This window comes from Sycon ciliatum, chromosome 1 (assembly GCF_964019385.1).
Source record: "Sycon ciliatum chromosome 1, ocSycCili1.1, whole genome shotgun sequence".
Classification (NCBI taxonomy): Eukaryota; Metazoa; Porifera; class Calcarea; order Leucosolenida; family Sycettidae; genus Sycon; species Sycon ciliatum.
In genome coordinates, this window is record NC_088643.1 from 32,421,455 (window position 1) to 32,447,454 (window position 26,000).

The 26,000-nt window shown below is 47.5% G+C and overlaps 4 protein-coding genes across 5 annotated transcripts; 2 read left to right on the forward strand and 2 right to left on the reverse strand.

Annotated features, from left to right (window-relative positions):
• Positions 1–2,798: 2,798 nt before the first annotated feature.
• LOC135823430 (uncharacterized) lies at positions 2,799–8,095 on the forward strand (the record flags this gene model as incomplete). Its single annotated transcript, XM_065336286.1, is given in 10 exon segments — positions 2,799–2,867; positions 3,434–3,768; positions 3,940–4,115; positions 4,234–4,418; positions 4,804–4,867; positions 5,225–5,274; positions 6,298–6,361; positions 6,695–6,744; positions 7,556–7,619; positions 7,842–8,095. Coding segments are annotated over 10 exon segments (1,149 nt in total), but the record flags the coding sequence as incomplete, so codon positions are not given.
• A 2,391-nt stretch (positions 8,096–10,486) lies between these two features.
• LOC135823439 (uncharacterized) lies at positions 10,487–17,524 on the reverse strand. 2 transcript variants are annotated; one of them, XM_065336295.1, is made up of 14 exons: positions 17,160–17,524; positions 16,287–16,434; positions 15,704–16,115; positions 15,458–15,556; positions 14,815–15,302; positions 14,408–14,573; positions 14,143–14,252; positions 13,866–14,037; positions 12,651–12,868; positions 12,312–12,529; positions 12,058–12,191; positions 11,778–11,928; positions 11,560–11,646; positions 10,487–11,376 (listed from the first exon to the last, which is right to left on the reverse strand). In XM_065336295.1, the coding sequence occupies exons 5-14, from the start codon at positions 15,023–15,025 to the stop codon at positions 11,128–11,130; spliced, it is 1,716 nt and encodes a 571-aa protein (XP_065192367.1). In that variant the 5' UTR covers positions 15,026–15,302; positions 15,458–15,556; positions 15,704–16,115; positions 16,287–16,434; positions 17,160–17,524; the 3' UTR covers positions 10,487–11,127. The 2 variants fall into 2 exon arrangements, with proteins under 2 accessions (XP_065192367.1, XP_065192373.1); XM_065336301.1 differs by lacking the exon at positions 10,487–11,376 and having other exon boundaries at positions 11,629–11,928; positions 15,458–16,115.
• Positions 17,525–20,327: 2,803 nt separating this feature from the next.
• LOC135828171 (uncharacterized) lies at positions 20,328–21,089 on the forward strand. The gene has a single exon (XM_065340653.1). The coding sequence runs from the start codon at positions 20,328–20,330 to the stop codon at positions 21,087–21,089; it is 762 nt and encodes a 253-aa protein (XP_065196725.1).
• A 1,612-nt stretch (positions 21,090–22,701) lies between these two features.
• On the reverse strand, positions 22,702–26,000 carry LOC135823458 (uncharacterized; the record flags this gene model as incomplete). The annotated part of the gene is given in 1 exon segment (XM_065336309.1): positions 22,702–26,000. A coding segment is annotated over 1 exon segment (3,079 nt), but the record flags the coding sequence as incomplete, so codon positions are not given.

Sequence of the window (26,000 nt, forward strand, 5' to 3'; positions counted from 1 at the left end):
ACACGCAGAGACTACCGGAACTTCAACGCTCAGCGTTTCTGCGATATGCTGCTGTCCTCCGATCTTCATATCTTTACATCCCGTACCCCAGACCTGATGTTGGACGAGTGGACAGGGAAAGTCAATGCTGTGCTTGATATCATCGCACCGTACGTAACCAGGAAACACAGGAAGTCCCGTCGGAAAAATTGCCCGTTCATGACCTCGCCCCTCCTTGCCTTGATTAGAAAGCGCAAATCGGTCTTCAAGAAACTAAAAGCTACTAACTTTCGAGACGAGAGCCTATCTGTACAATTCAAGCGGCTGCGCAACCAGTGCAATAACTTGTATCGACACCTACAGAATCTTTACTTTTCAGACCAGTGTCAGCGGTATGAACGGGAGCCTCGGCAGTTCTGGAAAGCCTTGAATATGATCACAAAGCGTTCCTCTCCGAAGCAAACGGTTACCATCCCACCTGAGCGATTGAACGACTATTTTCACTCGATTGTCACAGATAAGGAAGCGAATTACAAGCTCCCAATGGGACCTGCTAAATCCGACGACCTTACTACGTTTTCAGCCGTTACAGTAGCAGAGGTGAAGCTTCGGATCGGTGACCTCCAAAGTAATAAAGCCCCTGGACCGGACGGCATTCTTCCGTGTCTACTTAAAATATCAAAAGACGTAATTGCTCTATCACTTGCTATCTTATTCAACACTTCCCTCTCGTCTGGTCAATTCCCATCCTTGTTCAAAATTGCAAACATTACACCAATTCTGAAGTCAACTCAAGGCCCCCGCGACTGCCCTTCTAACTACCGCCCAGTGTCTTTAACATCTATCCTAGCCAAGCTCCTGGAGGGGCTTGTGTTTTCTCGTATACATCTTTTTTTTAATGATCGTTGCCCATTCCATGTGGACCAGTTTGGCTTTCGGAAGCACCGTTCTACCGGACAGCTTCTCACCAAGGTTACGAACGACTGGCTTGTCTCGCGCGACGCTGGACTGCATACGGCGGTTGTCTGTATTGATTTGAATAAAGCGTTCGATATGGTGAAGCATCAACAGCTTCTTCTTGCTCTCGCAGCTGTCGGTATTTCGGGAGTGGCCCTGGCCTGGTTCCGATCATACCTTTGTGCCAGACAACAGCGGGTGGTTACCCACACTGGAACATCTCCGTTGGTGGCAATCACTAGTGGCGTGCCACAGGGCACCATTCTGGGTCCGGTGCTATTTAACATATATGTACGGAAGCTCCCATTGACAGCAGAGGCCTTTTCTTGCAAGCTCCCGATGTTCGCTGACGACATGACGTTGTATGCCAGCAGACGTACACAAGCTGAGGCCGTCGCTACCGTTACTGATTCGTTATCTGCAATTTCTGTGGATCTAGACGAGCTTGGGCTGCGCATTAATACAACAAAGACTGTAACTTTGATGATTTCTAAGTCTTCTCAACCCCTCTCAACTCCAATCGTTTTTAACCAACAGCCTCTGACTCAAGTGTCTAGCACGAGAATCCTGGGAGTCATTGTAGACAGTGATGTTTCTTGGTCTGGTCACATAGACTTTATCGTTAGGAAGACTTGCACGAAAATTGGCGCTCTTCGACGGTGTTTTCGGCAACTAAGTTTGAAGGCAACACGGCAGTTTATCCTCTCGGTTATCCTGCCTGACTTATTATACTGCTGCTCTTGCTTTGCAATGAAGCTATCCGCCAAGGACCGACAGCGACTCTCGTCCGTTTATCGTCGTTCTGTACGCGCTGCTTGTGGCTCGAAACTACAAGAGGACGTCATGCCGCTGTTAGCTAGATTGTCGATTGATCCGTTTGAACATTACCTTATTCGTAGCATTGCTAAATTTATCCATGTTAATCATGTCGTTTTCCCTCTCCCAAATCTGACGGACCTTTTCCCTCAAGTTTCAACCGGCCCTAGGACAACAAGAAGCTCTTTTAATGCTGCTATTGCAATATCTAAATTCCGGACGACTGACGGTGTCAATTCCTTTTCAAATCGTGCTGCCCTGTTCTTTAATTCTTTGCCTGTGGAGTGGCGCACCCAGCACCGCACTACATTTGCTAAGCACCTTCAGACCATGCTAAAAGACGCAGCGTCTTTTCAGAAGTATTTTGATCTTCTTTTCAGCAAACTCCCTCATTGATCTGCACCGCCTGTATTGTATAACTGTGTTTACTGCGTTCCTAGTTTAAATTCGTTTTTAAAAACAACATCTCTTTAATTCTTGCACTATCCCATTATGACCATGCTTAAAGACGCAGCGTCTTTTCAGAAGTATTTAGATCTTCTTTTCAGCAAACGGCCTCATTGATCTGCATCGCTTGTATTGTATACCTGTGTTTACTGCTTACTGCTTACTGCTGCTTTATTGTTCCAAGTATCAGTTTAGTTTAGTTTAAATATCTCTTATTATTATTATTTTTTTTTCTCACCCCACACCCCTCTACCCTGTTATCGGCCCTCTTAAGAGTTGTGTTCATCACTGTTGAGGCTTCCGATGGAAAATAAAAGAATACTACTACTACTACTACTACCATCGAGAGCTCCTACCGGAATTCCATCGAGGAATATCTTGAAAGTGTACAGTGCTTCGTGTTGCCTGTTGGCCGATGTTAGTTTTTGCTGGGTTCATAGTTCATGATGAGTGCACCATGGGTACTTGACCTTTGGTATACTTGTGGCGGGGTAAATGCCTTCCTAATGTTGGTTTGTCCACGCGCGCAGGCTGGAAAATATCCTTGAAAGCAACTGCGTTTTTTTCCCTTTGGTGTTCTTCTCGTTTTTCTGCTTTAGTACCATTTGCTGCCGGAGCTAAGGTGTTCTTCTTCGTGTCTTCAACTTCGGATCTTCTTCATTAGAACTGTAAGTGCACTGTAGGGTTGTTAGTCCTCTGTTCACACTGCAGTACTGTATTCACTACCGAAAAGGGCAGAGCTTCCTTTCAAATAAGGAAGAACGAGGCTTTATTCGAGTTTATTGCCAGGTGAAAGTGTATGCGTGAAACTCGAGTCGCAACCTTTGGACCTAATTATCACTGCTATCTATGAACCTTCAAAGTAAGTTGGAAGGCCGTTGGTTAGCGCTATCGAGCAGTGCTCAAGCTCATTTTCATGCCGTGGAATGTCTCAGTACTCCTGGGTGGTCTGGTGCTAAATTGTGCACTTCTGACTGTTCAAAATCTGGTTTAGTTGGTGGACTCTAAAGTATACAGTAGAGTCCTGAGTCGAAGAATGTGGAGCCGAAGTGGAGTGGAGCCCATAGCCTTGTGGCAGAACCGCAAACCTACCCAACTTCAGAAAAGGGTAGCCTGTGGGAAACATAGAGCACAAACCAGCACACATTTTCTCGGCTGTCTCTTTACTGTCTTTACTGAGCATTTGTATTACTATTGTTTGGTTACTGTGACGTGTTTCTAAAATGGTGTTCAGATGGCTTCTCTCGGCAAAACGAAGAAGGCTAATGATGCTAAATTGAAGCGGCTTTGGGAGGCAGTGGCTTCCAAGATGAAGCAAATCAACGATCTTGGCTGCCATGGTGGGGCGATGGCAACCATCAAGGGGAAAATTCTGGCAGCTGGATCCCTTGGGTCCAGCATGCTGGAACACCGCCACCTTCTATCCGAGAAGGCGGTGGAAGGCACTCTGCCCCTCTCAGCCCCCATCTTCACTCCTCTGCCTGCAAAGTTGGAGGATATGCCAGAGAAGGTTCTGCGAAGCTGGGTTGCCGACTATGTTCGAACATCTGTTGGTCGCAACCAACCACGGTACGTGCAGTACAAAAGTCATTGTCATTGTTAACACGTGACATGCAATTGTATGCAGGACCTGTGCTTGTAGGAATTGTCACAACTGGGCGTTCGAAAAATTATTTTCCCTGTCTGTAGCAATTAAAAATAAATTGGTATGGTCATATCTTTTTTGTTTCGTTTTTTTAGATGGGGAAACAAGGAGTGTGCACCCGTTTGGTGGCCGCACCACATTCTTCCCTACGCAAATGTGTGTGCAGATGCCAGGATTGATACGGCAGAGAGGCCGTACCGGCAGTGCCTGGAGCTCTGTCTGCAAGCGTGCTGTGAGCACCATGGCATCATCATGAACACTGGCTGTTCCAGTAAGTTGGCATGGATCTGTTGAATTTTTTAATGTCAAGGATGAAATTGAAAAAGACAACTTGCAGATACTGAGTATCAATTAAGCTGTGGGTGGACATTTTATAATTTGTTGTACAGAAGCGCAACAAACACGTCTGCAGAGGTTAGGAGACGAAATGTCAGCCTGTGCAGTGCGGATATCGGATGCCTCCAGCAAGCAGGTGAAGATTGGCAATCTTCTCCGGTTCAGGGAGGTCAATGACGCTCATGGTGACATTTCCACCGAAGTCGGCCACCTCATGCGTCTTGCTTCTGGTCTTAAGGTAAGTAAGTATCTCTTACTGCAATTTCATTTAGAGGAGAACTGGAAGATAACATACGGTATTTCCCCGATTATAAGTCGCTCTCGATTTCAGGTTTGTGCCATAATGCTTCAATATGCTCACATTAGTAGAATGTCACACTCGATTTTAAGTCGCACCCCCTTCTTTGACTGAGAAGTTAAGTGTAAAAAGGTTCGACTTATATTCGGGGGGAAATACAGTAATAAATGTAATCATCACCCTGTCTCTTCTGTTGTCAATTAATTCCATGATTGTTTGCCAGATGGCACAAGGTCTGCAGCTTTTGGAGTTTTCATTTCAGCCCGTAGTGTCACACATTTGACATGGAATTTCTGTCTTTGCAATCTTTCTATTTCAATTGTAGGGTTCATATGAAGATGCATCTGCACCAGATGCTCAAGAGTCAGGGCTGGAGAGTGCTGAACAAGGTAATGGTAAACTGAGTCAGGCATGCCGGTTCAAGTATTCCAAATTACAGTGCATGCACAATGAGACATTATCCAGTAGTCTGGAATGACAGCTACACCATAGCTCAGTGGTCAGAGCATCGCTGGCCTGAAGGCAAGGTCCCTGATCCGATTCCTGGTGGTGACACACGAGTCAATTTTTGTCTTCAGACTTTTCCCTTTTCCATTCCCTCAACTTATGAATGTCCAGTACTCCTGAGTTCTTATACTAAAACATTGTCATGGTTGTATGTTGCTTGTTGCTTTGTCTCGTTGTGTGGTGTTGTTAAGCTTTTTGGTGTTCTCGTGGTTGGTTTTGTCTGTGTCATGTAAATGTAGGTGGACTTCAAGTTGAACTAGATGGTGATGTTGATGCACCTGACCTTCAGGTAGGTAGCACTCACTGCAGTTTCATTTTTTGTTATGGTGTACGTGTGTGTGTGTGTGTGTGTGTGTGTGTGTGTGTGTGTGTGTGTGTGTGTGTGTGTGTGTGTGTGTGTGTGTGCGTGTGTGTCCCATATGGTGCAGTGGTATGTGCAGCGATTTCCAATCGATAGATTGCGGGTTCGATTCCCGACGATTATGGTCACACACGTCTTTCTTCTCTTTCTCAGACTCTTCCTGACTTTTCTTTCATTCTCCTGGGTGGTTACCAACAGCCAGTGCATGCCGGAGTATGTGGTGTGATGTGTGTGCGGGAAAAAAAAAAAAAAAAAAAAAAAATGAAAAATGAAAAGACCAAAAAAGGGATTCACTGGCCAGAAAATGTCACTCCAAATAGCTGTATGGTGTAGACCAGGCTGAATAGTGACGGTCAATTCTTCAGCCTTGCAAGCTGTTGAATGGTGTAATCCCAGCACAAGTTGCTATGGCTTCTGCCAAAGCATTGCTATCATCGCCTCCGGCGATGGGCGTCAAAGGTCAAAGGTCAAAGGTGTGCGTGCGTGTGTGTGTGAGAGTGCGTGTGTGTGTGTGTGTGCGTGTGTGTGTTCGTGTGTGTGTGTGTGTGTGTGTGTGTGTGTGTGTGTGTGTGTGTGTGTGTGTGTGTGTGTGTGTGTGTGTGTGTGTGTGTGTGTGTGTGTGTGTGTGTGTGTGTGTGTGTGTGTGTGTGTGTGTGTGTGTGTGTGTGTGTGTGTGTGTGTGTGTGTGTGTGTGTGTGTGTGTGTGTGTGTGTGTGTGTGTGTGTGTGTGTGTGTGTGTGTGTGTGTGTGTGTGTGTGTGTGTGTGTGTGTGTGTGTGTGTGTGTGTGTGTGTGTGTGTGTGTGTGTGTGTGTGTGTGTGTGTGTGTGTGTGTGTGTGTGTGTGTGTGTGTGTGTGTGTGTGTGTGTGTGTGTGTGTGTGTGATGTCCATCCATCTAGTTGGTGGACGTCCATTGTTCTGTCTTTGTAATCTTTCTCCTTTCAAATTGTAGGGTTCATATAATGAGACATCTGCACCAGATGCACAAGAGTCCGAGCTGGAGAGTGCTGAACAAGGTAATGGTGAACTACTGAGTCAGGCATGCCGGTTCAAATATTCCAAATTACAGTGCATGCACAATGAGACATTATCCAGTAGTCTGGAATGACAGCATCGCTGGCCTGAAGGCAAGGTCCCTGATCCGATTCCTGGTGGTGACACACGAGTCAATTTTTGTCTTCACTTTTCCCTTTTCCATTCCCTCAACTTATGAATGTCCAGTACTCCTGAGTTCTTATACTAAAACATTGTCATGGTTGTATGTTGCTTGTTGCTTTGTCTCGTTGTGTGGTGTTGTTAAGCTTTTTGGTGTTCTCGTGGTTGGTTTTGTCTGTGTCATGTAAATGTAGGTGGACTTCAAGTTGAACTAGATGGTGATGTTGATGCACCTGCCCTTCAGGTAGGTAGCACTCACTGCAGTTTCATTTTTTGTTATGGTGTACGTGTGTACGTGTGTGTGTGTGTGTGTGTGTGTGTGTGTGTGTGTGTGTGTGTGTGTGTGTGTGTGTGTGTGTGTGTGTGTGTGTGTGTGTGTGTGTGTGTGTGTGTGTGTGTGTGTGTGTGTGTGTGTGTGTGTGTGTGTGTGTGTGTGTGTGTGTGTGTGTGTGTGTGTGTGTGTGTGTGTGTGTGTGTGTGTGTGTGTGTGTGTGTGTGTGTGTGTGTGTGTGTGTGTGTGTGTGTGTGTGTGTGTGTGTGTGTGTGTGTGTGTGTGTGTGTGTGTGTGTGTGTGTGTGTGTGTGTGTGTGTGTGTGTGTGTGTGTGTGTGTGTGTGTGTGTGTGTGTGTGTGTGTGTGTGTGTGTGTGTGTGTGTGTGTGTGTGTGTGTGTGTGTGTGTGTGTGTGTGTGTGTGTGTGTGTGTGTGTGTGTGTGTGTGTGTGTGTGTGTGTGTGTGTGTGTGTGTGTGTGTGTGTGTGTGTGTGTGTGTGTGTGTGTGTGTGTGTGTGTGTGTGTGTGTGTGTGTGTGTGTGTGTGTGTGTGTGTGTGTGTGTGTGTGTGTGTGTGTGTGTGTGTGTGTGTGTGTGTGTGTGTGTGTGTGTGTGTGTGTGTGTGTGTGTGTGTGTGTGTGTGTGTGTGTGTGTGTGTGTGTGTGTGTGTGTGTGTGTGTGTGTGTGTGTGTGTGTGTGTGTGTGTGTGTGATATCCGTCCATCTAGTTGGTAGACGTGGACGTCGATTGTTCTGTCTTTGTAATCTTTCTTTTTTCAAATTGTAGGGTTCATATAATGAGACATCTGCACCAGATGCACAAGAGTCCGAGCTGGAGAGTGCTGAACAAGGTAATGGTGAACTGAGTCAGGCATGCCGGTTCAAATACTGCAAATTACAGTGCATGCACAATTTTAGACATTATCCAGTACTCCTGAGTTTTTATGCTAAAACGTACATGGTTGTATGTTGCTAGTTGCTTTGTCTCGTTGTGTGGTGCAGTTTGCTTTTTTGTCTTCGCGTGCATGAGTTATTGTTGTTGTTTGGTCTGTGTTATGATTTAAAAAATGCAGGTGGACTTCAAGGTGAACTAATAAATGGTGATCTAGATTCAGGTGGACCTGAACTTGGCAGTGATAGTATCATGGATGAAGCCGACATGTAATTTATAGTGTCTCAATAATGTGCATACTTGGCTTTTTTTGGACTGTTTCATGTGTAGAAAATGTTGGCGTTTCTGCCTTGCCCATCACTCTTTCAATTGCTTCATAGAACTGTGCTTGGATAAATATGGTGTACGTGTCTGGTACAGCCAAGTGGTAAATCACTGCCCATGGTTCATTTGGATCTGCGTGTGCATGTATGAGAGAGTATGTGTGTCTGCATGTGTGTGTGTGTGTGTGTGTCTGTCTGTCTGTCTGTCTGCATGTGTGTGTGTCTGCATGTGTGTGTGTGTGTCTGTCTGTCTGTCTGTCTGTCTGCATGTGTGTGTGTCTGCATGTGTGTGTCTGTCTGTCTGTCTGTCTGCATGTGTGTGTGTGTCTGCATGTGTGTGTGTCTGCATGTGTGTATCTATGTCTGTCTGCATGTGTGTGTGTGTGTGTGTCTGCATGTGTGTATCTATGTCTGTCTGCATGTGTGTGTGTGTCTGCATGTGTGTGTGTGTCTGTCTGTCTGCATGTGTGTGTGTGTCTGCATGTGTGTGTGTGTCTGCATGTGTGTGTGTCTGCATGTGTGTATCTATGTACAGTAAAACCTGTAACTAAAGACCACCGTGACTAGCGACCAGCCTGGTACTACCGACCACTTCGCCAGGCACGGACGGTCTCACATTCAAAATGCACTGTGACTAGAGACTACCTGCTGAACGCGACCAGCGACCGCCTTTTCTTGTCCCAAAGACGATTTTTGACCCGTAACTAGCGACCGCGATGTAGGAAATCAAATGTTGTTCGAAGCTCTTTCTTGAAATTTTGATGATTTTCCGTGGTCCTGAAAGGCATCTTTCGATACTACAGTTGAAGAAATGAACGCAGGTTATTTTTGACTGTGGAGTCGGTGTGGACTTCACTACACCTGTCAGAATTTCAAGCGCTGTCAAGAATAAACATGATACTAAACGTCTTGGAGAGGGTATCGAAAGCGCTCTCTGATCGATGTTACTAATCGGAGGAGAAACGAAGACTGAGCAGCTCTGTCACCCCAGTCATACAGACGAATCGACGATGGCATCAAGGAATCCAGAAACAAAGCAGCACCGCAAGGTCCTGATGCTGGAGAATCGCGTTCAAGCAATCGAGAAGTCGCAACAAGGACAGTCGGTACAATTGATCGCATGAACAAATTTGAAGCCCAGCGCAAAACGAAACTTCCACAGGGAACGTTTGACTCCTGGTTTCAGAAGTAGGAGCTGAATTTGATGTCCGCAAAAAAATTAATCTTCTCTCTCTGTCTCTCTCTGTCTCTCTCCATCTCTCCGTCTTTCTCTCCAAGTGTTGTTTAGCCTGAAATAAGAATGGCATTGCGCAAGTCTTGGGGAATTGTATTAGCTGCATTTTGATATACATATCATATAATGGGATCCATATATGGTCGCATGGTGCAAACCTCTAACTAAAGACCACCTGCTACTAAAGACCGCTTTTGCTGGCACCAAGGGGTGGTCGGTAGTCACAGGTTTTACTGTATGTCTGCATGTGTGTGTGTGTGGGTCCGGGTCATGTGTGTGTGTGTGTGTGTGTGGACTGTGTGACTGTGTGTGTGTGTGTCTGCATGTGTGTATCTATGTATGTCTGCATGTGTGTGTGTGGGTCCGGGTCATGTGTGACTCATGTGTGTGTGTGTGTCTGCATGTGTGTATCTATGTATGTCTGCATGTGTGTGGGGGGGGGGGGGGTCCGGGTCATGTGTGACTCATGTGTGTGTGTGTGTGTCTGCATGTGTGTATCTATGTATGTCTGCATGTGTGTATGTGTGTGTGTGGGTCCGGATCATGTGTATCATATCAGTACAATGCATGGTTGGGGACCCATACTGTAGGTTCAAACAGACCCGTGTCGTATGAGTTTGCACCGCCCTTGGCTGTGGGTGGGAGCGAAATGGAGTCCTTTGTCATGAGCATGTATACCAGGTATACTTGCCAGGACCTGAACCAGGACTTGCAGGACAAGTGCTTGAACTACTTGATGTACACGTATACTTGATGTACACGTACCTAGCAGAATTGTACATCAGAGTTGATAAGGGTTTTCTTCTATCAAATCGACCTTATCGGCTGGTCTGTTGATATTATCGACTCCGTTGTTTCACCTGTCATGATGGTCCTACCGGTAGGACCAGGGTCTATGCAAGCTATCATTAGAGTAGACTGGACTGAAACACTTGAAATAAGGTCTCTTTGTTGCATACGTCATATATAAACTGCTCACTAGATTATAGACTGGTATCTGTATAAACTCCTTTTTAAGATCAGACTAACTCAGTATAAGCATATAACCTACTCAGTTCACTATGTGGGAAATATAAACCATTATACTGAGCTTGTATACAAACTCCCATCTCTCCCCACACAACACTTCAGACTTGTATTTTCCATAATTATAACATGGTACTTCGATGAAGAATATAGACTGGTATATAAACTCCTTTTTTATTTATTTTTGGATCAGACTAGGGCATCAGCTCAGTATAAGCATAATATAACCTACTCAGTTATGGGAAATATAAACCAATTATACAAACCTCGGCTTCGCCTCGGTTTGTATACCATGGTATACAGGTTTATATTTCCTATAATCAACTGCTGTATTAAAAGGTTATACACTTTGTAGTCTTAAAAGTGTTGTTACTATTCAGCGTAGGTTAGGTTGATTGAGACCGTGACAGTGTACATAGAATAAAAACAATCTCAGGTGAGCTAAAAAATGCAGTGTGATTGGAAGATTTATCTACATACTTTGAAGTGTGTATCAAGCAAGATTATGAACAAAAGGACAATGATGTATATAGGTAGGCCACTAGCTTACATCAATTAAGATTCTTATCATGCCAATGAAAGAACAAAAAGTCTCATAATAAAATGTACTTCTGGATTTAAATGTAATATTAACTAAATAACAAGCAATCAGAAAGTGCGATATCTCTGGACTCGTCCACGTAAAATTGAACACGCCACCATCTCTTTAGATTTATCCAGCAGAACACTTTGTTTTTAAAGTGATTGTACTGAAGTATGATAATTATGACTTAGAAGTGTGAATAATCAAGTTTTGAGAATATGCAATAGAAAGTTACGATTACAATACAGATACAGAGTAATCACTCGCAAGCACAAACTATAAGATGGTGCATGGTTCTTTGTCAGCGATATTCTGATAAATTCCAAAGTACGGAAGGAATTAAGTGGATGCACCCAACAAAGCTTGTTTCTGCCTGTTTCGCAGACCTAAGTACAGTCCAGCATGAAACATAAACTTTTCCTGGGCCATATATGCTAGCGACGCTCGAAGTTTTCCCAGACCAACATTTGCCTGTTCGTTCACCTGAGAGTTGATCTTCGCAATGTCGTACTTGTTGTTGAAGATGTTCAGGTTGTAACCCTCGGAACAGCTATTCAATACAAAAAAGAAGAAAAAAGAAAATGCTCAGACTAATTAGCTCAACATAGTTATACCTTTGACACTTGATTTATTCATATGACACAAGACAAATTCACACCAATATAACAATGTACGGCTCCTCATTGCCATGTATGGTCCTTGTAAATGCAACATTGATCTCTGTATCACTCACCCAACATGGTTGTCCCAATGCAGCCTGTCCACAGCAAACACTGAGCTGTTGAAAAAATGTGGTTCCCTGAACATGACATGTAGACACCTGCACAAATGTTGAGGCAAAACAACAATACACATAATCACCATCAGGAACGCAAGTCAATTTCAGAACCTAAGACCATCTATGGTGAGAATGGGTGTTGTAAAGTCAAGGCCGAACACAGTATGGCTCACCTCAAACCCGTAACAGATGCCATGAGGGCAGTACAGGGTGAACACCCCAGGTGTCAGTGTGGGGTGCCCGCTGTAATGTTTATTACACGAGTCAACGTGTGCACTACACGACCGTGGCGAGCGCTGTTTGTCAATGCCGTATGTGCTCGCACTACAAAATAGAAAAAAAAACAGAAAAGAGGAATTGACGCACTGTATACACGAAATACAACATGACAGCATTCTAATGCACTACATACTTTGCCATCTCGACTACATAGTATGGGGATTGTGAACATACCCATGGTGGCGCGGTAAGTTTGGGAAAAAGGCAGTAGTGCCTTGTTGCCCAGGTATGTCTGGCTCCTCTGTCGCTGGCGGGAAGGGCACGGAGCATGGTACAACAGGGATGGACTTCTTCATAAAGTCCAACACCTACAAAAAGCAGAGCAAAATAGTAAAAAGAAAATATTTGGCTTTTGACATACAAAGGGTCCAATGGTAGGAAAGAATTCAACAACCTGCTTCCCTAAGATGACAGTTGAAAGTACATACCTGTTTTACCACGGCTGCCACATTGAGGTCCAGCGAATTTCCTGGCATACTTGCCAGCAGCTGGCTGACAGCAGGGCAGTTCTCCTGCACAAGTCGGAACTTGTGTGCAAATTCCGTGCTCCGGATGGGGAGGCCTTTGGTGATGTCTTCCAGGAGAGGAATGACCTCGCCATCCACAACCTGAACAAAGCCGGTTATGGGTCCATTCCGGCTGATGCCTAAGTGTCCAAAAGATATTGTGAGAAACCAGAATATACAGTGTTTCAGACGTCAACTTTACATAAAGGGAACATAGGAGAATCACACTTCCTGCCAGAATGCATATCAGACTTTACTTACCTTCAACAAATTCTTGGATGTAAGACGGACAAAGAAACTCCGTTGACTCCGGACCGTGGCTGTCCAGAAGCAGTTGCCTCACTGGCAAACCGTTGACCTCCATCAGAAGCAGGGCACACAACTGAAAGAACTCATCCTTGCCCAAGGGAACAGGTGGTGTGCCAGGTCTTCGGCGCTTCTGCTGCGGATGCACGCCACTGTACTGAAGTAGAAGTTTCCTGAAAGATGGGTATAGCAAGACAATTGAAAAGATTGCATGTTAGTCTTACTAAAGTGATCAGTACATGAGCCGCAATCAGCGAAAACGACCCTTAGAGGTTTCGTAATTTTTTCAAGAAAAAGGTCGATTTGTTACGTTCAACGATTTTTTGATCGCGCTGCGAACAGCGCGACGAGTTCTTCTTGATCTCCTTGCTTGAATTTATTTGAAGTTAGTTGAAGTGGTGTCGAGTTGCGACTCAAGTGTTCCTTGATCTTGTTGCGATGGCTGCGGACGCCAGAGCTGTTCGCAGAGCACACGCGGCAGTCATTGTGTACAGCTAGCTCGAGCCTGGTGGGGAGTGGAGTAGTAGCCGCTGAAGTTCAGAGAGAGGATGAGACGTTCTTTGGTTCCGACATCGATGTCGACAGCGAGGCGGAATCGCAGCCGTCATCTCCTGCTGCGTTGTGGCTCAAGGTGATCGATGACTCGTCAGAGTCGGAAGATGAGGAGTCATCACCTGAGATAAATTCTGAGTCTGGGGCTAGTGATGGCAGCGACATCGTGTCGTCAGCTGCGCAGGAAGAAATGGAAGACATTGCGGAACGACTCCACGCAGGATGCAGCTGCAAATAAGTCGACCATGTCTCCGCACTCTTCCGCTATTCTTTGTCATTCTAGCTGCTTACTTCACTATTTCAAAGGTATTCAAGCTGCCTACCCACCTTAGAATGCTGAATATTTATTGTACACATACATCGTATACATACATTGCACCAATTTGGAGTACACCTAGTATATTGGTGTATACACCCGTTTTGAATCGGAATATTGAACTTTTTCTTGGCTGAGGTCCTTCCGTAGATGTGTTTCAACAAATTTCTAACCAAAAAGGAATTTTGAAAAATTTGACCCTAAGGGCTGTTTTCGCTGGTTGAGGCCCACATGTTGAGCAATGACACCCGAAGAATTGTTCATGAAACTGATGAATTCACCACCTTTGGTCTGAGTCTTACCTAGCAGCAGGCTTGTATATGAAAACTCGATCAGCATGCGTTGTTCCAACACGTTGCTGTGTAGCTGCTGGCTCACTTCTAGCACGCAATAGATCCTGACGAAAGCCAAGGGCTGTTCCATCACAAACAATACGCTTCGGTTCAGACTTGCAGATTGGACAAAAAAACAGACCTGCATGGTAAAAGTAGCACAACCAGATGGCATTACGTCAAAAGCAAAGATGATCACAACACGAACACCAAGTCTAAAATGAAATACACATGATATCATTCTTACCCTGCCAGTCGATATCCAATAGCCGAAGGAAAGTGTCCCAGGCTCTCCGAAGTACATAATAGGGCACAACACAACTGCCAGACAAGTGGGAATGATTCAGGGAGATGGCCCTGTAAAAAATAGGGAAGAAGAACAGTGAAACACACATGCCTTTCAACATCTCTTAACGAGAGTTCCTGCACATACGACCAATGGACATAAATATGCTAGTCATATTTTACATCTACCCACAATATATACTATGCAATCCATTGGAGAGACATACCGATGGGTTGTTGCCAGAGGACTGCGACCTTCCAGAAATAAGTGCAACTGGAGCATCAGCAGTTCATAGTCAACTGCATACTTGTTATTCACATTCAGGTAGCCATCCACTTGTCCATCATACGTCTTGCGGCATGCACAGGGACCAGTGCACTGTGTGAAGTACACTTAAAATTGAAAGCAGAGAAAACAGCAGCAACAACAACAACAACAACAACAACAACAACAACAACAACAACAACAACAACAACAACAACAGAATAAAGAATACTACTACTAATAATAAACGCTTTAGGTTGTTTGGATAGTGGAAAATAGCGTGAACTGTTATTATATCTCATAGTAAAGAGTAACGGTTACATTGTGAAAACCAATCCCTCCAAAATCACGAGCAAATTCCAGCCTTACCTGCACACTTTTGCTGTTCCCTTTTGTCATTGTACCCAAATTGGAGAACAGCTCCGATAGTAACAAGACGGCAATTTGATACAAGCCAACCCTGCTGGACTGGATCACTCTCACTCCATGAAAATCCATTGGCACATGATCCACCCAAAGAAGGCACAAGCAGAAATGGACGTTTAGATCTGCCATCCTTGTAACAGTTGATAGTACACATGGCAAGAAAGAAAATTAAATGACACGGAGAAAGATGTTAACGGACAACTGCTATGTTGGAATTGCATTGCAATACTCATGAAATGTAGACAATTCATTCACATCTTCTGGCATTTCTTCCTATTTCAGAGGACTTACCCCAAGAATTTTTCTTTCAGTTCTGACGTCAGGGGATACGGAATCTTCTCGGAGCTTATACAGGCAGGGCCCATAGGCTCTGTATCACCACCTTCGCAATCACCATCCTCTTCAGGCTCAATTGCCTGATCATGTTGCCACTAAACATGCAAAATCATAAATACGAACACAGTTGGTCGCAAACCAGGACCAATCAAGTCTGTCGCGAAGCACACGTAAGAGGAAGGGATGCATACAATGCTTTGAAATGCAACAACTAAAAGTTCGACTTGCCCACAGGCATAATTGAACATACCTCTTTAAAGGCTTTTACGTGCTTGCATGCATGCACAAAGGCATGGCACACCAAGCAGGCTGTACGGTTGCGCCGAATTGCTACGATTCCATATCCAGTCTGATGCAACAACAACAACAGAACATAACAGTTGGCACTGCTCCTTAAGATGAGCCTCACACTTGAGTTGGTGAACAGGAGAGGTTTGACAATAAGAGCAACACCTCGCGCGAAGCACAGCAAAAATCGACAGTTCATCGTTCTTACCCCAGCCGCAACGCACCCCAGGAGAGGACTTGTCCGCACGATCACAACACGGCAGTCTGGTGGACTCGCTTCACTCACAATTGAAGACACAAGCTTGTCGATAGCTTTTGCATGCCAGCAGTACAGTTTTTCCTCTTCCTTGAGGAATGCACTGGTGGCAGTGCCGTCGCCGGATAGCGCATCCAGCCGTTGAGCTTGTGCCACTGCCATAGTGCAGGAGCACCCGTACAGCACATGCTCGGCAAAGCGATGCTGCGTCAACAATACATAGTGTGCCACGAGAGCACCACCATCTTTATGGTCCTGGCATGCTATGATATGGGGGTCAAATGGCAGTATGAAGTATCCTTGTTCCCTTTTCAGGTTATCCACAAAGTAAAGAAACGGATCCTGCATTTCGATGTGGACGATTCTGCATGCAATGTTCAACACGAATACACACAGAATACAATAATATAGCATGATAGGCAACCATATTTTATGAGTTAAAATTCCTGTAAACTAATGAAAGTAATTTGTAGCAATACCGCAATTTACTAGGTATATACATGTACATGCACAAACCAATGAAATATGCTCTTACGGTAGAGGTTCAGCAATCAAGGCGTGCTCCTCCGCCCGCGCAGGCTCATGAGGCTCATTGCAATCTTCTCTTCTGCTGCCACTGCTGCTACTGCTGCTGCTGCTGCTGCCACCACCCCTGCCACTCCTGATGCTGTCAGCCAGCTGCTCTGTGCACCATCAACCGACAGCAATATCATAATATCAATAACCAATCAAAGAGTTTTCGGACGGACTGCTAGTGTGGCATGACACTGAACACAAATAATAATTTACTAACTTTCTGGGGGGATGAGGGTATGACGAGGCCAGTCAGCTTTCCTAGTTGCCCGTACACTCTTTTTACCCCCCCCCCCCCCTCGGCGGAGCAAGCGCCGGCCTGCCCGTACCTCGTGCAGCACGAGGCATCTTGGTTCTGGGATTACAGGAAAGGTTCATTCGACAAGAAGTGGCTTCTTTTATACCATGTCATCTACATACATGTATATGGTGCATCCAGTTGTTCCAGTTTCAAAGATATTTTCCAGACCGCGCGCGTGGACCAGCCAACATTAGGAAGGCATTTACCCCGCCACAAGTATACCAAAGGTCAAGTACCCATGGTGCACTCATCATGAACTATGAACCCAGCAAAAACTAACATCGGCCAACAGGCAACACGAAGCACTGTACACTTTCAAGATATTCCTCGATGGAATTCCGGTAGGAGCTCTCGATGGTACAGGATACAAGGATATTTTCCAGACCGTGCGCGCGAACAAGCCAACATCTGGAAGGCATTTACTGAATTACCCCGCCACAGGTATACCAAAGGTCAAGTACCCATGATACACTCACCATGAACTATGAACCGAGCAAAAATTAACGACATAAACAACACGAAGCGTACACTTACATACAAGATAGGCATGTTCCGCGATCGAAGGAGCTCCTGGTGATGGTCTTCATTCTATTTTGAGGATTATCTAGCCAAGGGCTAGCTATGGTGTCGATGAAAGAAAATCGAGTAAAAAAAAATAAAATAAAAAACGAAGAAGAAGGTTGCTGTTGCTGTTCGCCAAGAAACATTCCTTCGAGGACGTCGTACTGTACTGTGCTAGTACAGCAGTAACAATAGTACAGTAGTAGTACCGGAAACCCAACAAAATTCTAAAACAACATTGTACAACATTTGTACCAACTACCATGCATACTGTACGAGTAGCCCAGTCCCGACCTTGAGAGGCCTTGCCCGGCTTATTCCGAGTCTGTGACCGGTCATCGAACAATCCTGTACGTCTCATACCAGGCTGCTCAGTTTCGCTCTACCCGCGCGAGTAGGGGTCCAGGTAACGGGCTCTCTTTCGCGGCCTGCGGAGCATAATATACCTCGGCGCGGATGCAAACGCACGAAGTAGTTGTACAAACACTTTGGCCCAATCACGCACACGTGCCCAGGACCCTAGCCGCAGCCAGTCAAGCCCCACTAGCAAGCTGCCAAAGTTCAGCGAAATGACCGACGAAGTGGTAGATCTAGACAGCTGGCAAGTGCTAACCAGTCGAAAGCCGACAGCAAAGAAGAGTGTCCTTTTCGTGGGGAACCTGAAGCCTGACACTTCTGACACTAAACTGACCCAGTTTGCTATAAACAGGGCAAGAAGAGCGGATGTGGACCTGGAAGTCTTTGCCTGCAAGACCTTCCCTAAAGATGGTCGTGTCTCTGCTAGGATTGTGATCAGTAAAAGCAGCGTCGAGCTAGTAAATAACCGGGCATTCTGGCCCCAACCAGTGTAATCCCGCTTGTGGAACTTTGACAAGTATGCCACTGACTCCTCCAACAACACGACCACTGAGCAGGACGACAGTGATTCCCACGCCACCCTACCCTCTCAGACAGCACAGCACTCGCCAGAGCAACAGGCCAAGGGACCAAGTATGACGACAATATTTGAATGACAGAGACACGACCACTCCGCCTAATGCTCACAAATGCCTTTGGCATACTGAATAAGATTGGCGAGCTCCAGCACGTCCTCATGCACCATAATGTTGACCTAGCAATTGTCACAGAGACCAAACCGACTCTGGAGAAAGCCACGCCAGTGGAAACATCCATACCTGGCTACCACCCTGCTATACGGCGCGACAGAACAGCCCATGGTGGTGGGGTTGCAATTTGGGTGAAGGCTGGCCTACCATATAGACAGCTCGACATCGACTGTGCCGACCAGGAAATGCTCTGGATTAGCATAACTGGACCACAGGGCACAAAGGTTGGTGTATGTGCTGTATATCGCCCCGGCTCCTGTGCAGACAATGACATACGGCTGTTCTCCCATCTCGATGCTGGGATTGATGCTGCACGTCGCTCCTGCTCTCGCGTCATTGTAGCTGGTGATTTTAATGTACACAATACAAATTGGCTCGGCAGTAGGCGCACCACACTGGTGGGAGAAACAGCCGAAGATTTATGCTACCAACACAGCCTCACCCAACACATCCACGAAGCTACTCGTGGGCGAAATACCCTCGACCTCGTCATGTCAGACGTACCTGGTAATATCATCAGTACACTGTACCCACCCCTGGGACAGTCGGACCATGCTGTAGTGATCACGGACTTCGAGTTGACACCACACCGGGACAGACCAACTGCGCGTACAGTATGGCGATATCAGCATGCCGACTGGGATCGTCTGAGAGCCTTCTACCGTGACACCGACTGGACTGAGATCATTACTGATGAGCCTGACACATCATGCAATCTTGTAACCCAGAGGATCATCAAAGGAATGACCAGATTCATCCCATCGAAAGTTCTCAAGACGAAGCCCACTGATCCCGTCTGGTGGACCCCCGAGTGCTCTGCTGCAGTCGCTGCCAAACGCCATGCATGGCGATCACTTCGTCGCAGCCAGGCCAACCTTGCACTACAGGAGCAATATCGCCTTGCCCGTGTGACCTCATCGACTTGCCTTTCCAGAGCCAAAGAACATCACCTCCAGAGAATACGTAATAAACTGCTCTCGGGAAACATCCAGAACAAGGAGTGGTGGTCCGTGGTTAAGCGTGCAGGTGGAAGTGGTCGCGACAGCACTATGCCTGTTCTTATTGACTCTGATGGACAGGAGCACACACAGAATCGTGACAAAGCCGAGATTATGGGAAGCTACTTTGCTGAAAAATGCAGTCTAGAGACTGACTTCAGTGATGTTGCTACCGCCTTTCCCGATGTCAAACAGCGTTCACTACACAGAATAACAACAGTGCACTTTCGCCAATCTACTGTGAGGCGTGTGCTTAAAGCCATCAACCCGTCAAAAGCAACTGGCCCTGACTCTGTCCCCTCTCGGGTGCTTAAGATGTGTGCGGATTCTCCTGCACGCCCGCTCGCTCATCTGTTCTCTCTCTGCTTCCGACAAGGCCACCAGCCATCTGCCTGGAAGGTGGAAAACGTTGTCCCGGTCCACAAGAAGGGCTCAAGATCTTGTGTGAAGAATTACCGTCCAATATCCCTTCTTCCCATTATCTCCAAATGTATGGAAACCATAATCAACCGGAGCATTACAAACTTTTTCGACAGCAACTCTATTCTCTCTGCTCGCCAATTTGGCTTCCGCTCTGGACTTGGCGCAACCGACCTCCTCCTAGCTCTTCAACACGAATGGAGCCGAGTTGCCAACAGTGGAGGACTTGTGCGCGTCCTCGCAGTGGATATTGCTGGGGCATTCGACAAAGTGTCGCACCCGGGTCTCCTGTACAAAGCTGAGCGGTATGGGCTCCAGGGACATCTTCTTGCCTGGCTCAGAAGCTACCTCACCAACCGCATGCTCCAGGCTGTAGTGAGCGGACAGTCCTCCTCTGCTTACCCCATCATGTCAGGCGTCCCCCAGGGTAGCATCTTGGGCCCGACTTTATTCCTTCTCTATACGAATGATGCTGAGGATCATCTACCTGCTCGGGGGCCCAGCTTGCTGCATATGCTGATGACACCACATTGTACAAGTGCATATCGACCAATACTGCCGTACCCGAAGATGCTACCACACTCCAGCTCGCTGTAAATGCGCTGGCAGACTGGGGAATGGCCTGGCACATTAGGTTTGAACCTACAAAGTCTCAGTCCCTCCTGGTTTCTCACCATCGCAACACAGTCGTCGTCCCACCGATTGTATTCCAGGGCACAGTTGTTCCGGAAGTCGACCAGCTGAAGCTGCTGGGTGTGCTGTTTGACCAACACCTGTCCTTCAGAGCTCATATCAGGCAATTGGCTATTCGAGGCTCGCAGCGTCTCGGCTTCCTCCGGAAAGCCTCACGAGTGCTGGACTCCAGGTGCCGTGGAGTGATCTACAAGGGCTTTGTCCGCCCGGTTTTGGAGTACGGCATGCTCGTGTGGATGAGCGCTGCACCCACCACTCTGGCTCGCCTCACTGCCATCCAACGCCGTGGCCTTCACCTAATCGGTGATGGAGCCTACCTCCCTAGCTTGGACATCCGCAGAATGGTCGGAGCACTCTGCTTTCTCTACAAGCTCCACTTTTCAACTGGCCCAGACATGCTTCTCACCCTTCTTCCACCCCGAGCGACCAACACATCACGCCATAGCCGACGCACACAAAAGCATCCCTCACACCAGTTTCAGCTCACTTCCACTCTTCCGCCCAGAGCACGGAATGATGTCCTTCGGTCCTTCCCTGACGCTGTTGTGGAGGTCTGGAACCAGCTCCCGCAGTGCGTTCTGCTGAACCAGCCAACAAGGAAAGGGCTGCAGACGTTCAAAGAAAAGGTCAACACCCACCTGCGCCTTACCCGCTGGCCCTGGGAGTGGGCAACGGACAGGCTATGAATCAAAGAAAAAAGACGAAAAAAAGCTCTAACTCTGTTCCCTCCTCCATTCACTTCGTTGACTCTCTGATAACTTCATATTGCGCATACTTTTCCCCGTAATCCCCAGTTATCTACCCCCCCCCCCCCCCCTGCGTATTTTCTGTAATCTTTTGCTTTTGTGGAGCGCTTGGGTTGCAATGAAGCCGAGACCCTATGGTCGGTCAAGCTGCCCCTGCCTCTCCCCCACTCCTGCCATTCCATATGTCCCTTCGCGGCCCTGCTGCTTTGTGCCGTCAAATGATTCTGGACTGATTTGAATCATATTATCTTCCTTATTGGCCATGGGCCATCGTGGAAATAAAGAATAATAATAATAAATGGTGTGTGGTTTTTTGTAAAAAAAAAATGAATAAAAAATATAGACAAGCAGGCAGGCATAGTGGGTTGGTCTAAGACCATGATTGAGAAACAGAGGGTACCAGGTTCAAGTCCTGCTTGGAAGCGGAAGGAATTTTTCCAGCCGTGCTGCGACCCACAGTTATTTGGGAACTTGTGGCCTGGCACGAGGGTAACATGGATGCAGCTAATGGGATTTCGGTCTTTGACCACTTGGTGGTGGGTCTGATCTACTCACCTCCCACCGTTTAGGCGCTGCATCTGCACCTTTGATCCTAGAGGGTGGTGGCGTTCCCATGACCATGATGACGGATGCGGAAAACTGGGCTTCCAGCCGAGTCTCACGCGAACCGTGAAATTTTATTTTCCATTTTTATACAAGACACATAGTCATTGCATATGACCAAATATAGAGTGACCATGTATAGCGACCTTTGAACAATTTGACCATATATAGAGCAATGACCACATATAGAGGATTGCTGGGCTACTGAGTCCTACATATAAGTACAAATTCATCATACAAGATGTACAACGCTAGCGTATACTACTGATGTACAGAAACAGTGCACAGTCCGCAACAGACCAAGATTCAAAAGAAATTAAGTCTGATAACGATTCAAAAGTCCGTCACTACGCAAATAAATTACTTGAACGAAGAGAACATTGATTATTTACTAAAACGGAAAGTACTGCGAAGCAGTTGTCGTACAGTTCAGAAATACTTCGGGGAATTAGACATTGAATCAACTGAGTAACACTAACATGTTGTCAAAACAAACAGTTCTTCGTCTTCATGTTTGAGACTGACGGAATTTTTTTTGAAGTTTGGGCCGCTTGACTTAATCGAATGCAGCCAAAGTGTAATTCGAAGTTCACTGAGTCTGTACATTGTACTGGTCAGTTCAGTTTGCATGAGCAGGCTGTGCCGGTCAGTTCAGTATCCGCGAAATCTGGGTCTACAAAAGGTCCATAGCGCAACTCTGCGTGACCATGAGAGCATTTTGACATACATATTGTGTTGTGGGTTCATGTTTGGATAATTAGGCTGTGTTTACATGAGAAATTTCAACCCGGGTCGAGTTCAGCCCGGGTTGACAGACAAAAGAGGTGAGCGTTTACATGAAGACAGTTGACCCGGGTCAAATACTGATATGCCGCCAAAAGTCCACTTCTTTTTTTCTTTTTCTTTTTTTTTTTTTTACAACTTGTACAAATTTATTGATTGAGTAATTATACTAAAAATGTTTGGCACCTATGATCAGGGGATGGCCCACGCCTGGTAAAAAAGTAAGTAATTAAAAAAAATTAAAAATAAGAGGTTCTGTGTTCCGGCTCTCCGCCTTCTCCGCGAACATAAGAGAACTAGAGGAGAACAAACAAACACAAGAAGCAAGAATGACACGAAAAGCAGAAATTATGAGAACATGGTATAAATGAGCACGGCCATCAACCTCAACAGGGGATAGCCGCCTCGGCAACAACAAGAGCAGCTGAGTCCGCGGCAAAGACCGGTGCATAGAGCTGCCTAGCACCCCTCAGGCACATCACACTGGATCGGACCAAGGCAAAGCTGATTTGACACCGGATCGAAGCCATCACGGCACTGTAGGCCGCTCCGGTCTTGTCGGCGATGAGGGACGCTATCCTCTTGTACAGAGAGGTGGCAGATTTCCCCATGCCTCCCGTAGTGGAGAACACGGCGGGAACAAAGCTGGAGTGTTCCACTTCTCGGATTCTCTGCTCATAGGCACGGCGCTTGGCTTTTTCGTGACGGGTGTAGCTAGCAGCAAGTGAGTTGAGGCGATTCGAGGACGCAAAAGGGTTAAACACCCGGACATCAATGTAGGTGCGCTCGAACCGCCCTCCCCAAATACCACTAGCCACCACGTCAAGGCGGGCTTGGTCGTCGCCCACAGCAGTACGGTACCGGAGCTGCTCTCCAGTGAGTGGCTGCAAATGTGGCTCAATAGCCACCTGGTGGCCAACACGCTTCGCAAGGCGAGCTGTCACATCGCGTACCTCGTTGTGGCGGAGGGTTGGGAAACCGCCTAACGGGCAGGAGAGGGCATGGCTGACGGTGAACTGCTGTCCACAGGAACATGATGTTGGCAGTCGTACTGGGTGCCAGCCATACCGGAGGTGCACAGCATCGCGGAACTCAGCCTTCGTGAGGGTGAAGCCGTGGGCCTTTAGGGCCCGGCAGGTGAGCCAGCTGGATGCCCCCCGCTCCGAAGCAAGGTCGATGGTACGTTGAACCTCTGGAGGTGCGGCAGAATGCAGAGCGACGGCCTCGGCTTGGAGTGATGTCTTTGCCTTCGCCCTCAACAGCTGCTTGTTCTTCCGCACTTCCTGCAGGGCATCGCCAAGCGTGGCAGTCTGCTGCTGAATGCGCCGCACCAGGGGGCCAACGATGGTCTTGGAGTGGGCGTACTGGGCCCCGAGGGAGGCAGGTGTGATGAGCCCCAGACCACCATGTCGACAAGGCAGAGCCAGAAGCTGTCGCTCATCATCGTTGACGGTTCTGCCACCTAAGAGAGCGGGGATGAACTTGTTTCTGATGGAATCCTCCAACGGCTGCATGTACAAATGTAGGTCAGCCATGACTCGAGACAGGAAGGACCATTTGCTTCGCAGGCCGTGAACAAACGCTGCATATGCAGCTTGGGGCTGTGACGAAGCAATAGTGCTGAGCGACATCACCTCCTCTACCCAGGATTGAACCTTGCGCTCCATAAAGCAGCGGGAGAATTCTGCTGAGCCAAGCGCGGCTCCCAGATGCCGACATCCATCTGTGCGGATGTCAATTCCAGTTCCAGCAAATATGCTGGTGGCCTCATCCAGAAACTGTGGCTTGACAAGGAGGACAGACTTGGTCGGGTTGAGGAAATAGCCGTATGATGGACCACTCTCGTTGAGGCGATCCCACCAGATTCGTACTGCTTGCAACTTGCCTCCTGCGGCAGAATCATCCGCAAACCAAGACTGCGTGGCACCGTCTGTTGCTGCTTCTTCGATGAGGGGGAGAACACCGAGAGCGTACATCGCCATAGCGACCGGGTCGCCTTGGGTGGTACCTTCGCTGGACTTGATACACTCACCGCTCACGAACAGATTGGCCGGCTCTCTGTATGTGTTGATGACTGTCGGAGCTAAGGACGGGCAGGTGTGTTGGATGTTCCGCATGCATACTTCTCTGTTCAGACAATTGAACGCATTAGTTGCATCAGCCAGTAGGATTGCTTCCGTGTCATCCAGCTGATGGAGGTCATTCATGGCGTGAATGGCTGCTTCCACACCTCCGTCTTGGCCAGCACATAGTTGGAGACTTCCGGCTGCACGTTGAATTTCGTCATTCGTGATGGAGAGGATGGCTTTCCCCATGATCCGGCGAAGGACCTCACCTATGCCGATGGGCCGCACGCCTGGCTTCTTATCAAGGGGAATCAGGCGACAGGCGACGTAGGCCTCCAGGCTTGATGGATGGACATAGGTCGTTGCTAGCCGTCGTGCACATGCTGCAATCGCGTCGCACAGCTGATCGGAGATGTCGGCGAAACCTGAACACATGCGTCGCCAGTTGTCGGCGGCGACTCCCGAGGGACCTGCAGCACCATGGGTATTGAGCGCTGCCCGTAGCACCACTTGTCGTGTTAGTGCCTCGAATTGGATGGGATGGGGTGGGGTAGGCGGGACACCACGCATCACCGCTTGGGCGTGTGGCGGCGCAGCCTCCGGATGCTTGTCCTTGAGGATATCGAGGACTGTCCTCTCACCAATTCTTTCGTCCAGGTGCAGCATTCCTCCTGAATCTCCACTGCTCAGTTGGTCCAATGCGGCATGAAGCTTGCCCTTAGTTACTAGAGATGCAAACTGCTGTGCTGGGTCCGGCTGCCTTCGGCTCTGTTGTTGCTGGTGCTTGTTGAGTTGGTCATGGATAGTTTGGCACTCGTGCAGAAGCTCCTTCAGCTTCCCCTCTTTCCACAGATCCATCCTGCGTTGCAAGCAAGTTGCGGTAGAAGAGGAGGGGTTGCCAAACGGCTTCTGCAGAAGTAGGAGCTGATAGACCATAGCTATCTTCAGGGCACATTCCGCGTAGGCGCCATGCTGCCCAAAGCATTCCAAATATCTGCTCAGCTGCGCGATAAACTCCCGCCCCGTTCTCCCATGCGGCACTAGGAAAGCGTTCGGCCGGTAGTGGACGGCTTTGTCGTAGACTTCCGCTACCATGGTCAGTGTCTGCTCTGAAGTCAGCTCGCCGAGGCTGAAGTGTGTCCTTTCCGTTGGTAGGAAATCTGGCAGTACGGTAGCTGCGGTGCTGGGGACTTGCTCTGGGCCGTCCGCGTGTTCACCAGTGCCAGTGGGCTGTGTGGAGGTCAGGTTCGCTAGTAGGTCGACCTCGTCCGTGGTCGGCTCGACACGTTCCGGAGTTCGCGGTGGATCGGCGAGGGCATTCTCTTGCTCTTCCAAAACGTCCCAAGCCAACTGTTGCGAAGCTGATATTTGAGCTTCATTGGGCCGAGTTTCTGCGGCG